The 15,950-nt window shown below is 34.5% G+C and overlaps 1 protein-coding gene across 1 annotated transcript in view; it reads right to left on the minus strand.

The window, feature by feature from the left end:
- The window catches only part of stx (ubiquitin-like domain-containing protein stuxnet), a 64,541-nt gene extending 49,311 nt beyond the window's left edge, over nucleotides 1–15,230 (minus strand). The window contains exon 1 of the mRNA XM_014232261.3: nucleotides 13,450–15,230. Within this exon, the coding sequence (XP_014087736.2) occupies nucleotides 13,450–14,177 (728 nt within the window). The 5' untranslated portion in view covers nucleotides 14,178–15,230. The remainder of the gene's footprint in view (nucleotides 1–13,449) is intronic.
- Between the last annotated feature and the right edge of the window lie 720 nt (nucleotides 15,231–15,950).

Below are 15,950 nucleotides of genomic sequence, written 5' to 3' on the forward strand. Positions count from 1 at the left end.
TTATTTGCATTCTATTTGGTATATTATTGTGGAACTCTTACGAAGAAACTGCCACAGAACGCCGGTGTGACGTCATTCATTTATTTATTGTAGCTGCTTTACATTTTACCGTTGAATTGCTAATAGTTCGTAGAATGTGCAAATCTGTTTTCTTTTTTTTTCAAAGGCAAGCTGAATATTAGTAGACTGTGTATATATATGCCTTGTAAGTGTGTTAGAACACGCGCTTGAGTAGTGGAAAACGTTGTTATTGCGAAGGGATTATTGTAAAAGTTCAATAATAGAACGCTTGTGATGAAATAGCGCGCTTGTAATGTATACTATTGGAAAAAAAAATGTAAATAATTATTCTAAAGCACTACAGCAACCTGTTTTAGTTAGGCAATGAAACAAAGAAAGCTCGTAAGAAATATTTTAGTACGAAGATTATGAACATATGATCGGTATATAAGTGATCGTCTGAAGGCGAAATGCTGATACGAGCGGTGAAATGTTGCGGATATAAAAGTCAGTGTGGAAAATTTAGTTTATGCAGAGCCAAAATTATGCTTTAGTTACTGGGAAGAAATTGAAAATCAAATAGTTTTAGGTCCTCATATACTTTCGTTTCTAATACTAGGCAGATGTATGAGTTAATAAGCGCTGTTGGAGCACCTGTTTCGTATATAAAACCATACATAACATACACACATACAATTTAGATTCATACACACATACAAATCAGTTACATCTGTATATATGTATACACAAAATATTTCTATGTATTTCCTCTCGAATATAACATATTTTCTAATTGCTTTCGCCTAGTTTCTAGTTTCTGTGAAAGAATTTAGTAGTCCACCTACCTAATTCCTATGAAATATTTGTTTGTGCATATGTACATGTGTATATGTATGTATGTGTATATGTCATCATTCAAGTGGTTTTAATTGAAAATCTTGCTGAGCTCTTTCCTTTGTTGTTATTATTCTTTATTTTTATGCGACGTTTCTTTCTAATGTCGTCATTTTAATGATAAATACATACATACATACGAAGCTACTTACATAAATAAATATGTAAATATGTACTAACGTCAGCGTAGTGCCTATGAATTAAGAAAATATCTAACAATTGAAAGTACAATATTTGTCTAGTTAGAGCATACTTCATAACCCAGCAGTCAACACCAGTACGCAGTACTAAATCTATTGCCGTTTCACTAGTTCATAATAAAGAAGAGTTGATATAAAATTTTTAAAATCATTTCGAAAGGAAAAGTTTTAAATTTTATAAATTTTTTTTCAATTTTTAATATTAATATTTAAAACAAAAAGAACATACGACATAAAAACAAGAAAAAATGTTAACTTCGACTGTTCTGTAATGCCGTTTACAAGTTGTTTTATTTTTATACCATTAAACGGTACAAAAAGATCTTCATATGGATTTTGAATGGTCCGATTTGAACAATTTGTTTGGAGATTGTATCGCTGCCTTTGAAAATAAACTGTGCCAAAATTGGTGTATGTACATACATCTTTGAATAAATAAAAAATTTACAAGAACTTGTTCGATCATTTTGTCTGGCAGTTATATGCTACGTATGTAGTGGACCGTTATTGGCGGTTCCAACAAATGAACAGCTTCTGGGAGAGAAAAAGTGGTGTGCAAAAATTCAGATCAATATCTCAAAAACTGAGGAACTAGCCCGCGTACACACATGTATATAGAGACGGACTTGGCCAAATCGACTCAGCTCATCACGCTAGTCATTTACATACATATATACGACCTTTCCTTCTGGGTGTTACAAACTTCATGTAAGTTTACCACATGCCTTGTTTAACATAAATACAATAAAGTACGTATACTTTCAGATATGAACGTATTATTTCTTTTGGCAAATATTATCAAAATTAATTTAATTTAATAATTTTCCAAAAAAAATTTTATTTGTAAACGTGTATAAAACCGTTTCAGTTATGGTCTCAAACACATTACACATGAACCAGCTGGTAACTAGTCGCTATAAGTCAATTCAGAATGCATACCGATGATTTTTTACATTCTCTCACTTCATTTTTACTACAAAATATTATAGTGAATTGCTCGTATTTGCATTTACATGCACACAAATACATGAGCACACACATAAAGCGATTATTTGTTAATGAATAAATAGATTTTTGCATAACATTTTTTACTTTTTTTGTTATGCGTGTATTTGCAGTAAGAGCACATTAAGCAAATGCTTGTGTGTGTGTGCTTTTAAGTCGAGCGTCATTGCGATATATGGGACGATCAGCCGGCAAAGTAGTGTACGCGATCGGAACAATATATGTATGTATGTATAAATTCTAATGCGTATAGAACAGGTGTTGTTGCATATGCATTATTTTATTATTTTCGCCATTATAATTAATAAAAGTGTCGAGTAACGCATGAATTATGTGTGTGTGTGTGTGCGTGTGTTTGTGCGAGGAATGCTGAAACTTCAGCTGATTACTCGCGAATGAATCTGCACAATCGATATAGCTTAAAAACACCGTTAATAAAATAACTGCAGTTGCAGCTGCCGGTCGTGCCGCTGTGTTGGAGTAACCTGCACGCACATGAACACAACAACAACAAAAATATATGTACATACATTTCTACGTATGTGGATATCCACCTTGTAAGCACACGACAACTTGTTAGGAGGCGGTCGGTCATTGTATCTAATGTACTCATTGCCGATCGCAACCAACGTCAACAGCAAAACAAAGAAAATTCCAAAAAAAAACAACTACTGCAACAGCAACAACAACAAATTAAAGTGAGCCGCAGCAGCAGCAGCCGGTTGACGTTGATGAAATAAGAAACGGTTGTTGGATGCCAGCAACCGGCAAAAGTTAGCTGAGAAAAAAAAGAGCGCAAAAAAAAACACACACACATAATCATACATACATATGTACATATATACATAAATAAATACACATGCACAAGTACAAATATAAATAGCTTACTTTTGCTATTGAATCTATGTAAATGTTTGTATGTTTGCGCGTATGTACATGTGTTTGTAATTTTATTGCCGTTTAGAATAGCGCAGCGCATTAGCAACAACAATAACTAACAATGAATTCGTTAGAAAAATTATTATTACCATAATAACAAAGCGAAACAAAACAGAAGAGTGAAAAACAACCTACACACTAGCGAAAACATAACAACAACAAATATAAATAAAACAAAAATAGAAAACAAATGAAAATGTGTTGTGTAATACAAAAACAAAAAACAAAATTATAGATAATTCTAAAAATGGCGAAAAGTAGCATTTGATTTCTAAATTCCTAATTAAGAAAGCTTTGTTCTACATTGAGCGTGTGTATGAAGGGCGATTTATCAGCGAGAACTTCATTCTTTTGACATTTTAAGACAACAATATGGTTAAAGAATATAACATTTTATAAAAAAAAATATATAAAAAAAATCCAAGCTAGTTTGTATGTATGTATTAAGAAGAAACTGAACTGAAAAAAGCTTAACTAGATTTTTGTAAATTTGCGAAGTAAGATTTTAAAATTAACTTGAAACTTAATTTTACTATAATAAATATATGTAGGTATATAAACTTTTCTATAAACAATAAATAATATGAAAAAATTTAGTTTTGTATATTTGTAAAGCAAAAGTATAATTTAATAAATTTTCTAGATATTAATAAATTTTCATGTTAATTAAAGTCAATGCTTAAAATTTGCACTCCTTCGGCATAATAACGTCATAGCTCCAAATGGAGGGATACTATTTTTAGATTATACGATAAATACTTTCTGCCTACTTGACTTTTTGTTTCATGCACACTCATATTTCGGGTGAAAACACATACAAGTGCATGTATTAATCCCGTTCATCATTTAACATCTTCAAAATGCTGGAAGGTTCATCACTCTGTGGAAAACACGTGTTTACAACAATAAAATTGGTAAGCGATAATTTAAGGTAGTTAAATGAGTATTGTTGACAATAAAAATGTACATAAATGCAAGCTCATAAAATGAAATGCAAACATTTAATAAACTCGCATACATACATACAAATAAATCGTTTTGCTGGAGCAATTACTCAGTGGGCAGGAATTAAAATTGCCTAAATTCGCTGAATGCCACGAAAATTGGCAGGGCAAACAGTTTTTTACACAAAAAAAGAAGAAGAAACGAAGAATAAAAACAACAAAAATAAATAAAAAATTTTAATTTAAAAAAGCATATAAATTAAAATTAAAGCAAAAGTAAAAACAAAATAATATAAACTAAACAAAAAAATTTTTTTTTTAATTTACTAATTTACTAAATATATATTAAAATAAAAAAAAAAATTTAAAAATAAATTTAAAACGTCAAAAAAAAATATTATAAAAATATAAAAAAATTGTATCAAGAAATCAAAAAGAAATTAAAAAAATATATTGTAAGAAAAATCCAAAAACAAAAAATTTAAAAAATATAATATAGAAGAAACTTGCAGTTAATTTCAAAATAAAATTAACACGGATTTCGAAATTCACTAAAAATACACGTAAACAAACTAAAAATTGTAAAAGTTTTGGTGATTTTCGAATTTGGAAATCGGAATTTTGAAAAATATATGTAGTATACATTACATATATATATTTATATACAAAAATTAATTTTAGCCTGAAAGAGCTTAACATTATTTTATTATAGTGTGTTTTTTGTAAAACAAATACACTTGAAATATTTACGACTTTCAGAGGAATTGGGGTACCTATCAATATTTTGAAAATACTTACTTCGCTTTCAAAATATTTTGCATGTATTAATAATAAATTTTAGGAATTACAGAGTTATGCAATGGTTTTTGTTGTAAAATGCCTCAAATTACTTTTATCTTTGTTAATCTAAAATTTTGTTTAGGAAAATTTTATTTAAAAAGAGTTTCTTTAATAGACATATGTATGTATATAAAAATTTTTTAAAGTAAACAACAACATTAAATTGTATAATATTTTATAAACAATTCTTTTTATACTAATAAATAATTATACACTAAGCACCGTTCTATAGCTGAAATTTTCCAATTGCTTAACATTAAGTCTAAGTTTTTTTTGGGCAGAATGTCCAAAACTTTCAAATTTAACTTTACAGCAGTATCTTTTTTCATGTAAAGACCTTTAACACTATAAAAACTTGTGCGTTTTCGGCTACCCCACAAACCATTTATGCTTGAAATTTGCTAAAAAAAAACTTTCTCAAGTGCGTAAAGTTAATTCTCAAGCACGTAAAATTAAATTTCAATAGTTTCTCAACCAACCGAGTACAACAAACAACTCAGTGTAATTTCGAAACAAATTCTATATACTTTTATATTTATGTATATAGAATTGCTTTTAACTCCGTTTGGAGCATATTGCCAACAATTTACAGTTATTTATTTATTTTAAATACATTTCTAAAGCTAGCAAAAAATATTTAACAGTATCTCAACTTAAAGTATACTTTTACAGCTTTTTTTCTTCAGTTATTACGTAATTTGGAACGTTTGCTGACAGAAATCTACACATAGTAAAAAATGTAAAAAATATAATATAGAAGAAACTTACAGTTAATGCTTGCGAAATATTTAACTTGTAGCGCAATTCCAGTTTGAGTATAATAATTTTCTCAGACATTAACGAAATCTTACTTTTAGTGCTTGCTGGGTAGTTCTGCCTATGTGAATATTTAGCCAGAAAGGTAAACATATATATGTACATAGTATGTATATACAGAAGTATCTGTGAATATATAATATAATCCACCGTCTCTCTATAACATACACATTCACTTTTTAGGGGTAACTAAACAAAATGTGTGTAAATAAGTAACGCTCTAATAATGGGTTAAACGAAATGAAATGGAGTGTCATAAAAGATAAAAAAAAAATTAAATGTATATGAACAGGAAAATAAAACAAAAAAGTAACATTTGCTATCATTTTTGTAGTTCAGTTATGTATAGGTATGCATGTATGTATGTATGATTTATAAAGCATTGCAAATGGAGAAGGGAAACTAATACAGCGCAAAAGGTAAACTTGAAAAACTTTTCAAAAATTCAGACACAGAAAAATACATATAAACACACATAGGACATATATGTATGTACACATTCATATATTGATGTCAATGCGAGTGCTTCAAATACTATTATATTGTGAATAATGCACTCAATAATTGCAGGTTATGTAAGTTTCTTTATATATATTTGCTTTTTTGGAGAGCAAAAGATGCAATTAGATAGGTATGTATATACAGTTATATATATGCATATACATATATCACAGCATATGTGCCAAGAAATAATAATAGTTTTGAGGCAATATAATTGAGCGACGAGACAGTGCAACAGCAGCGTGTTGCAAGTATGCGAATATAAGCGCACAGAATGCTGTAACCAGGCAACGAAGGAGTGTCTACATACAAAGCAGCTGTTGAGTATGGGCTGAGAGGTGTATATGTATGTATGTATGTATGTATGTATATACAGATTTTCGGGCGTAATATTTGTAGAGGCGAAATTGTGTGCACTTGCTTATATGTAGAGTATGTATGTTTGTAACGGAAAGTGTAAATTTTTCAGATGCCACATTGAGTAAACAAGTGGAATGCTGGGCAAGTGTGTATGTGTGTATGTTTCTCTGCTGTACATACACCTGACTTACACGCCTAACGCATTGACTAAATGATGAGGCTATGTATATAACATTGTATATATGTACATATGTATGTATAGATGTATGTTTGTTTGTTTATTGACAAAGCATGTGCGTATGTATGTATTTGCGGCCGTGTGCAGCGAGTACACACAGATTTAGTATACTAAAAATGACTATTCTTGGACCATAAATTCACACATGTGTAGCCACATACATATGTATGTACCTAGTGTTTAACCACCATGAGTAGTATTATATATGTGTATCGATGGCGACAAGTATATGTAGATGTGTGTGTCGCTGCTACACAAACGGAAGCATTTGCTGTACTCGCATATCGTATCTGCCCTCAGTCATAGATGTTGATATCAATAGTAAAAAAGATAAGCGACGTTTGGCTGGCTGGCTGGTTAGTTCGCTAGTAGTAAACCCGTTGTTGATTGGAAACAAAGGAAATCGCTGCTTGCATGCCTATGAAGCCACAGCAAACACAAACACAAAGCCACACATGCATGTATATATGTAAGTATCTATATTTATGCACGTAGTTCATATATATACAAATATATGTATGTACATATGTATGTATGCTTGTTTGTCTCAACTCATTTGGTAGTATATGACTTGCATGTGGCTTGAAAATTGACGATAACAGCAACACCCAGCGCCAACAACGGCAACATACAACAAACACACACACACATACATACACAAAGTCACATTGGACCACTACCCATCAGCAAAGTGAAAAAGAGATTGCAAAAAATATCTCGAGGGCCACAAGTACACACTATTAGCTGCAAAACACAGCAACAACAACGCCAACTAACTCAATAACAAAGAAAAGCAGATATGCAAAACATACAACAACACATTGAGAAAAAGTAAAACTTTAAAAAATATGTACTTTTGCAATCCAAAAATATACCGCAGAAATTCGCCGGCGTGTGGCAGAAACCGAAAAAGCGCAGCTGCTGCAGCAACATTAGGCGCTAAACAGCAATGTTCATATGTAATTGCACATGGCATACACCTCATTTGCCAGCTTTTTCTACGGAAAGGTAAAGACCAAAAACTCAGAAAATGAACGCCAAGAAAAGCCAAAGCCTTTAGGCAATTGTAATTCGAGCGCTTCGAAGCGCGCCGGCGTGAGAGCGCACTGCAGAGAGTTTAGGTGCACGAAATTGTGTGTGAAACTCATTGTGTGTTAGAGAAAACTACGTGTTCTTATCATTTGAAGGTGCTTACGCTGATTCCCGGTCGCCATGACGCAAATGGCGGCACGGTGCGACGCAGAATCAGAGCATCGCATCAAATGAAATTGAGTATACATATAGACGTTGTGAGAATGCTCTAACGTTGCATTTAATTGATGTAAACAGGAAGAATCTTTTCGTAAATTAAACGCAACCTTTGCAAATGCTATGTTCAGCTTTACGGAAGAACTTGCATCTGCGTAGGGAGTGCCGAAAAGACACAAGGCTACTCGAAAGATTATATGAGGCATAGAAAACTATTATTTTTGGTTAATTTATTGAGCGTTTTGATATATGCGGTTCTTTCAATGAGCTGTGTAGTAATTTAGATTTATATTGGGAAGGCCAGAGATGAGAGATGATTTATATTGACGCTAATAATAATAAATCATAGAAGAGTTTGAGAGAGAGAGAGGTGTATTTGAAAGTTGGAAAATATATCAATTTCTGTGGCTTAAAACTGAATACTTTTTTTCTATCAAAGAAGAAAATAAGGCTCGTTATTTTAAAGTACCAAAAAGGTAGACAACTCTAGTTGTTATTCTAGTGATTATCTGTAAGTAACTATTAAAGAAATGTAGGTTAATTATCGTCGAAGTCATCTAACAGTAGGTCCAGCAAACCAGTTGTGTCAGACTTTAAGGAAAGAGCGGGTTTGCCAAGAGCGGATTAGTATCATATTGGAACTCTTTGCATGAATCTATTCTAAATAAGTTGCAAGCTAATCTTATGTTTGTTGTTGTATCGGTTATCTACTCCTGTTTGGAGAGCTAGTCTCAGGATAGTTGTCATCGAAATTATCTAACGGGAGGCCCATGAAACGTGCTGTTTCGACGAGGTCGGACCATAGGTAAAGGGGTGTTAGATGAGTGGGAATCATTGGGCTTGCAAGGAGGCGGTTAGAGACGTGCGAGGACTCATTGCACACAGGACATATATTTGATGTTTTGGAGTCGATTTGGGATAGGTGGGAATTGAACCTGCTACAATATCCAGAACGAAGTTGCGCAAGAGTTATTCTAGATTCGAGAGACAACTCGAGGGACCGTCTGCAATGGGCGCTGGTATGACGCCAAGTACAACATTCACTGGGAAGATATTAAGAAAGGGGTTTAATGGCTCCATTGTGATTGGCGTTCAGTATGAAGGTAATTGCATCCGTAGTCTTGTCAACATATTGTGTCAACTATACAGTCGGTTCTACGTTACCGGTATTGACACGGATTTTATACGGCCCAAGGCTATTGGCATTCGGCTATCTAACGCTGTTTGGATCGGTAAGTTTTAAGCTATGTTTAAACTTATAGTAATCAAGCCTAGGCAATTATATTGCTCACTTTTATTTCTAAATTATCCCACATCTGACTTTTGTGAACTCAGGAAGTTCCAAGGTAGTTTTTAAACATCCAGAAAGACGAGAATTGCTTATTTTTCAAATAGCAATACTCACTACGAAGTTCTGTTAGCATTTTGATTATTAGAAACTGGCTTAAAACTTGAACTTAATTGCTTAAAATCATACTTACTGCTGTGCTTTTTATGAGCACCCGATCGCTAAGCTAGTGTCTTCGTTCGGTTTGTTTTTTTTTTCTTTGCACTTTACTTGAACTTGCGCGACCGAGAATGAATTTCAATGCAGTCAACAAATACTGCAAATGCACAATCAATAACAACAATAGATCGCAAAAGCAACAACAACAAAAGGCAAATAAATTGCATATAGAATGTAGAAGGAAAAAGTGAATTGCAAAAAAGCCTATCAAAACGCAAACACAAAGAATGAATGAATAAAAAATGACGCGAGAACACAGAACTTTAGCCTTATTTGCCGGTGCCGGACTGACGACAGCGCGATGTTAGCAGCGGTATGCGAAGTAGGGCGGTTTTTCTAGTACAGCGCTGTAATAGTAGTAGTAGTAGTAGTGGTCGTATTGTGCACTTAAATGCAATGTAATTACAGCTGCAATTGCTAATGTGCTTATTGAATTGCTCGTACAATGGGCGCACTATGACGCCAGCGAAGGGGCGATATGGTGGGCGCAGCGGAATGCGACGACAGCGAAAGCGAAACGAACAAAGCAAAGTTTGTATGCACATACCTACAATCATATCGATAATATATAGATATAGATAGTGAGTGCTAGTACACTAAATAGCCGACTATAATAATGCGAATAGACGACGCTACAAATAGATAGACGCATACAGAATCAAATAGCACACAAAGTACATACGATCGCGCCCGAGTGCATACAAACTTAACGTAACACACACACACACACACACACATAATTACGAAAACACCCGTTTTGCCAATTTGCCTATTTCAACCGACCGAAAGACCGACCACCCGTTTGTGCAGCAGCCGAAGTCCCCACATTCAACGCCACCGCTTGCCGCTGACTCTCAACACAATTTACGAATTTTTGCCGGCACTTGCTGTGTGCTCTGCTGTTGCTTGGTTAGCCTAGGTACTTGTTTACGACGCTGCTTCGAGTAATCTTGTCATTTTCATTTAATGGTGTGTTGTTGTTGCTGTTTTCGCTGCTGCTTCGTATGCGCTCACTGCGCTGCTCGACTTTATATTTACTTTGATATTTTTATGGCGATAATGATGATAATAATGTAGTGGCCTGCAGTTGTTGTTGTTATTGTTGCAATTCCTGTTGTCTTAGAATAGAAGTTATGCAATACTGTGACTTTTTGCTTTTCCTTTAGTCGATTTTTTACTTTCTTTTTCTTTTTATACAAAGTTTTGGAGATTTGCTAAATAGATATGTACATATGTGTAGACATGTAGTTGTACCGTTGGTATATTTGTATTAGTAGGTGAATTTATGAGTGGAAGTGTGGTATTTGCTAGGCACACACATACGAATTCGTTGTGCTATTCAATTGCACTGGCGAGTAAATGGCAATAATACGTGGAGATATAACATATAGAAGCGTTGATTGGAAGAAGAAGCATAATCTATTTTCCTACTACTTTTACGCATTTTATATAATTTTGATTTAAAATTAGTATATAAAATATATGAATTTCGATAATAACTTAAAAAAAAATATGAAAAAGATTATGAATTTTTCGTTGGAGAATTTCACACAGGTGTAATATTTTTTCTTCACCATAGTTTTTCTAGGAAATTAAGGTTCTGCCTTTTCAGTTAATTTAATTTTATATTGATGTAAGCGTATGTTGTTGTTGTAGCATTGTTTTCAACCCTATTGAGCGGAGAATTTAGTCTGTTTTCATTCACGTCTTTTGATCTCGATGAGATTACACCTTTAACAAAATGGTGTTGGTAAGTGGATTAGCGCTGTCACTATAAGCACAATACATGCTCAGCTCACCACTAATGATGAACCGTACAAATTCTCTCTTTGTTTGTTTTGTAAAAGTGACTTAAGCTTCCAAATCACTAGACTTCTAACGAAGTCAATAAAATACAGGAACTCTATATTTCGAATTATTTTTAACACACCGAAAGTTGTTAAGTGATAGATATTAGTACATCTGAGTTAAATCTGGATATATAAAAGCTTAACTTGCTATAATATTCAGAAGTGGCATGCTAACTACATGAGCTATTAGTATGTTTAGCTGTTGTTAGGATCACTATGAAGGAAGAAAGAAGTTCGCGAATTCTTATCGAAGTAGATTGCGTGTCAATCATTTGAAATTGTGCGCAAAAAAATTCAATGAAAGTCATAAAACACAAATGAATTTTTTTTTTAAATTTTTACGCGTTTTAGTAGTGACTTAAAAACTAACAACAATCGACAGACATAAATGCACATACATACTTACGTATGTCTGACCTCTAGTCGCTCAGACGAGACGGAATTTTTTTAAATTGCAAATTTGCATAGTTTAAGTAATAAATAAACAGAAAAGTTTTCCATACAAGAACTTGATTTTGATCGTTTAGTTTCTATGGCAGCTATATGCTATAGTGGTCCGATCTAAATAATTTCTTCGCAGATTGTACCGTTCCCGTGGAAAATTGTTAAAAATTTTTATAACTGATTCAGGGTATAAATATTTCTAAGCGCAAAATTAAATAATTTCACCATCAATTTTTTGTAATGATAAAATTTTTTTTTTAAGCTATGCATCCAAAAAATGACTTTTATGTATTTAATATAATTAAATCTTATTTTTATTTTTTTTATAATTTTTTTATTACTTATTTTTTTGTTTATTTCCTTTTTATTTTTTATTATTTATTTCATTTTTATTATTTTAAGAGTATATACAATACATACATTCCATGCGTACAGTTTTTGTAAAAAACCAAATCCCAACTCATGTGTAGAAACTAAATTCGTTCATCAGAAAATGCATACATACATATGTACATACCTTCAATGTGTGTATGTAGACCCAACCATACACAGATTTTTATCACCTGCTGCACCACCACCACTAAAATCCAAAAACCTCACTTAGCATTAACTGCATACAAAAATCAATGTCCAAAAGGTTTACACGCTTCAATTCCCGCTTTGCTACCACTTAAACATTTTCAACTTCTTCAACTACTTCGCTCGTTCCTTAAAACTCAATAGCGCTGTAAAACAACCTCCTACTACACCACCAGGCATAACAATATGACATACATACATACATACAAGTGTGCACAACTGAAGGAAGAGTGTAAAAGTATTAAAGAGCAAAACTGGATGGAAGAGGGAATCACTATAGTAGTGTCATAAAATAACACTGTATATGCCGCATCGTGTTGCATAGTTACCACCAGGCAGGCAGCAACATAGCGCGGAGCACTTTGGAGAGGCAGCAAAGCATAACAGCAGCAGCGGTGGCAGCAAACAAATGAACATGGCAAACAAGTACAATATGTATGGCAACGACAATCACAAAGCATAACAAAGAGCAGCCTGGCTGGGAGCTATTACAACACAAAATTGGATGTCTCTATGTACATATGTATATATGTATGTATGTATGTGGCTACATGGAAGCACAGAAAATATGCTGCTGCTGTAGAGGTTGCTTTGGCAATGGCTGTTTAACAGGCAGGGCAGCCTACTTCAATTGTCAAAAGGGAATCATGCAGTTCGTACTATGAACGTCTGTCTGTACAAGCTTTGCCGTGGTGAACACACGAGAGAATGGTCGCAAGCAATGCGGCCATTTCGTTTACCATACCAACGCATGCTGCCGCCAGCCAACGTGTATTGGTTTGCGCTATTTGCTTAGGCTTCGTGAAGAATCAATAGTGTTTATAGCTGGTGGAGGCAGTAATCAATGTTGAACTAAAGCTTGGATTTTTCCACACGCCACACTTGTATACACATTTATAATTAGCAAGATGTTTTGCTGCTGGAGTGCCTTTACAGGATTATATGTACACAAGTATAACAAAAAATTACTTTAAGAAAGCATAACTCTTTAACTCACACACATCACAATATATAACATAAATGCCTACCAATGGAAAAATAGTTAAAGTAAAAAATATATGCATAAATATTTAAATTTACTCACTTTTCACGATGCAACAAGCAAATACGATCCTTGGCCACTTTAAGCTTCTTAGCAATTATCTTCTTTAAGTTTTCCACTGAGATTTGTGGATCTACCGTCACACCAAAGTTACCACCGGTCGTCGTATTTATATTTAAGTTGATGTGGGGTAGTTGTAAAGCATGCGGCGCAATTGTGTGCTGTAATGTGGTGGCGGCAAGTGTGCCGCTCATAGGCATTGTGCGCGAGGGTAGTATGAAGGCGTTATGTCGCGCCATGGCGGCAGCAATTGAGGATGTTGCAGAACCATTACTATTTGATGTTGAAGAGTTGGTGGTTGATGCGGCTGGTGAGGACGACGACGACGACAACGAAAACGGCGATGCGTTACTCGTGGTGGAGGTGGCTGCAACGATGGTATGAGCTTTTGAAGAACTAAGCGCGTTGGGAGCTGCTGCTGTATTCCCATGCTGTGTTGTTAATCTGGTTTCTGACGACATTGATAATGTTGGTGTTGAACCACACCCTATACTTGCATTTTTACTACTAATGTTATTTGTTGGTCTCGATGTGGGTGGTGGCATCATATAGCTGGACAAGGTGGTATTGCTGCCGTCACAATGATTTGCAACCCCATCATGAGGAGATGGTGACGATGTCGTCCTCGTTGCGGAGGATGCTCCACCGACAACAGCACTTGAGGGCGACGGTGACGGTGGCGTTGGAGCAGAATCTGTTGATTTTTCCATGCCGTTATAAAAATGTTTCTAACTATTTTAAGTTTTTCCTTTTTTAATGGTGAACAATTGGGTATTTTTACGCCTTTTTAATAATTCTTTGCAGTTTGAATTTCTTGCTTGTTTTGCCGTTTTCACGATAAGTTTTCTGTGCTTAACAGCACATTGAAACACACAAAATAAAAAGGCAATTATTTTACTGAATTTTTTTTTTGTTTCTACTTTGTTTCCAATCACTTATAAACACACACACTCACGTTATACATATGCAAAGCTACGTAATCGATCGATTTCCCCACACCTTGTGGGATAGTGGAATGAATGGTTATGGCTGCGCGCGGCCTACGTACACGTATGTATATGAGATAGAAATGTAGACGACTTGATAGGCTTCGAAAAAGTCAGTGATGGCGACGGCGTCAACAACAACGACGACAGTTGCGAAACCATACAAAAATTGAAAAAGGCAGCCTTACGGAGTTATTGCAACGGCAACGGCAACTCTATGCCCACAAAAAGTGAATTGAAATTAAAAAAAGAAACAAAATTTGACACCGTCCACTGTTGCTGCTTTACGTCTACGTACGTATTTAGTTTGCTTTGTATATTTGTTTGTATGTGTATGCACTTATGTGAAATCTACGCTTGGCTGGTGCGAAGTGGTGAGGTATTCGATGCTGCTACTGCAGCTCAATCCACAAATAAACACAATGATGATGATGTTAATGTTTGGTGGTTACGTCGTCAACGACAACGACGTTGATTTCTTCTGTTGCTGTAGCTTTCAAAATTTTCGAGGGCACACACGAATGCTGTGTGAAATCCACTTACAACAACAACACAATAACATAAATTAAATACAATCACTACTGCCGCTGCTGCTGCGGTTTCGACGCTCACAGAAATTCAATGAGAGCAAGCAAACGAACTAACTATAGCGACAACGACGATAGCGCCAGGCGATGACGACAACGTTTTACCAAAAAAAAAATCCAGGCCAAACCGACTCACTCTAAATTCAATAAAATCAAACGCACTCACTGAAAGCCGAAAAGCAACTGAAATCAACTGAAATTGTCTATTGCCCGTTGCCTGCTGACTGGCGGCTGCAGCAGCAAGCCCAAGACAGCTCAGCGAAGCAGCGTTGAACCAGAATGGGTTTTTCTTTCTTTGTTGTTTTTGTTGTTGAATACTCTCTTGCGCTTGTAGCAACCTTGCGAGTCGCGAAAATATTTATAAATACATTTTAGTGTAGCGCTCCGGCGTTATGTCGGTCGCTATGTGATAACAGAGCGCCAACAACAGCGCAATGGAGAAGGAAATAATCGTAACAGAGAGCGACGCGCTGCCGACTTCACTCTCAAGCGTTCGGAAACTAGTCGCGTAGCATAAATATTAAAGTGCACGACGCATATACATACATATTTGTACAGTATGTATGTTTGTATGTATTTACGTAAGCTCATCTGTGTGTTTGCATTTTATTTTTGCATTTGCCTCTGGATGGAGTGGCGGTAGCTCAGTGCAAAAAAAAATCAGCAATTGAGAAAAAAACTAAAACGGAATGGGCGGTGGAGCGAGGTGTCGAATTGGGCAATAGGATTGTCTTTGCTTTATTTTTTGCTTTAGCGTTTTGCTCAAGGCGACGCTCATATTAACATATGTAAGTAGATATGTATGTATGTAGCTATGAATAAAATACCACTTAACAAGGTGTTTGAGGAAATTATTAAAATTAGATTGGAAATATTAACGCCTAAGTTTCATAAAATAAATTCCTCAGAA

Source organism: Bactrocera oleae, chromosome 5, assembly GCF_042242935.1.
Source record: "Bactrocera oleae isolate idBacOlea1 chromosome 5, idBacOlea1, whole genome shotgun sequence".
NCBI classification, from domain to species: domain Eukaryota; kingdom Metazoa; phylum Arthropoda; class Insecta; order Diptera; family Tephritidae; genus Bactrocera; species Bactrocera oleae.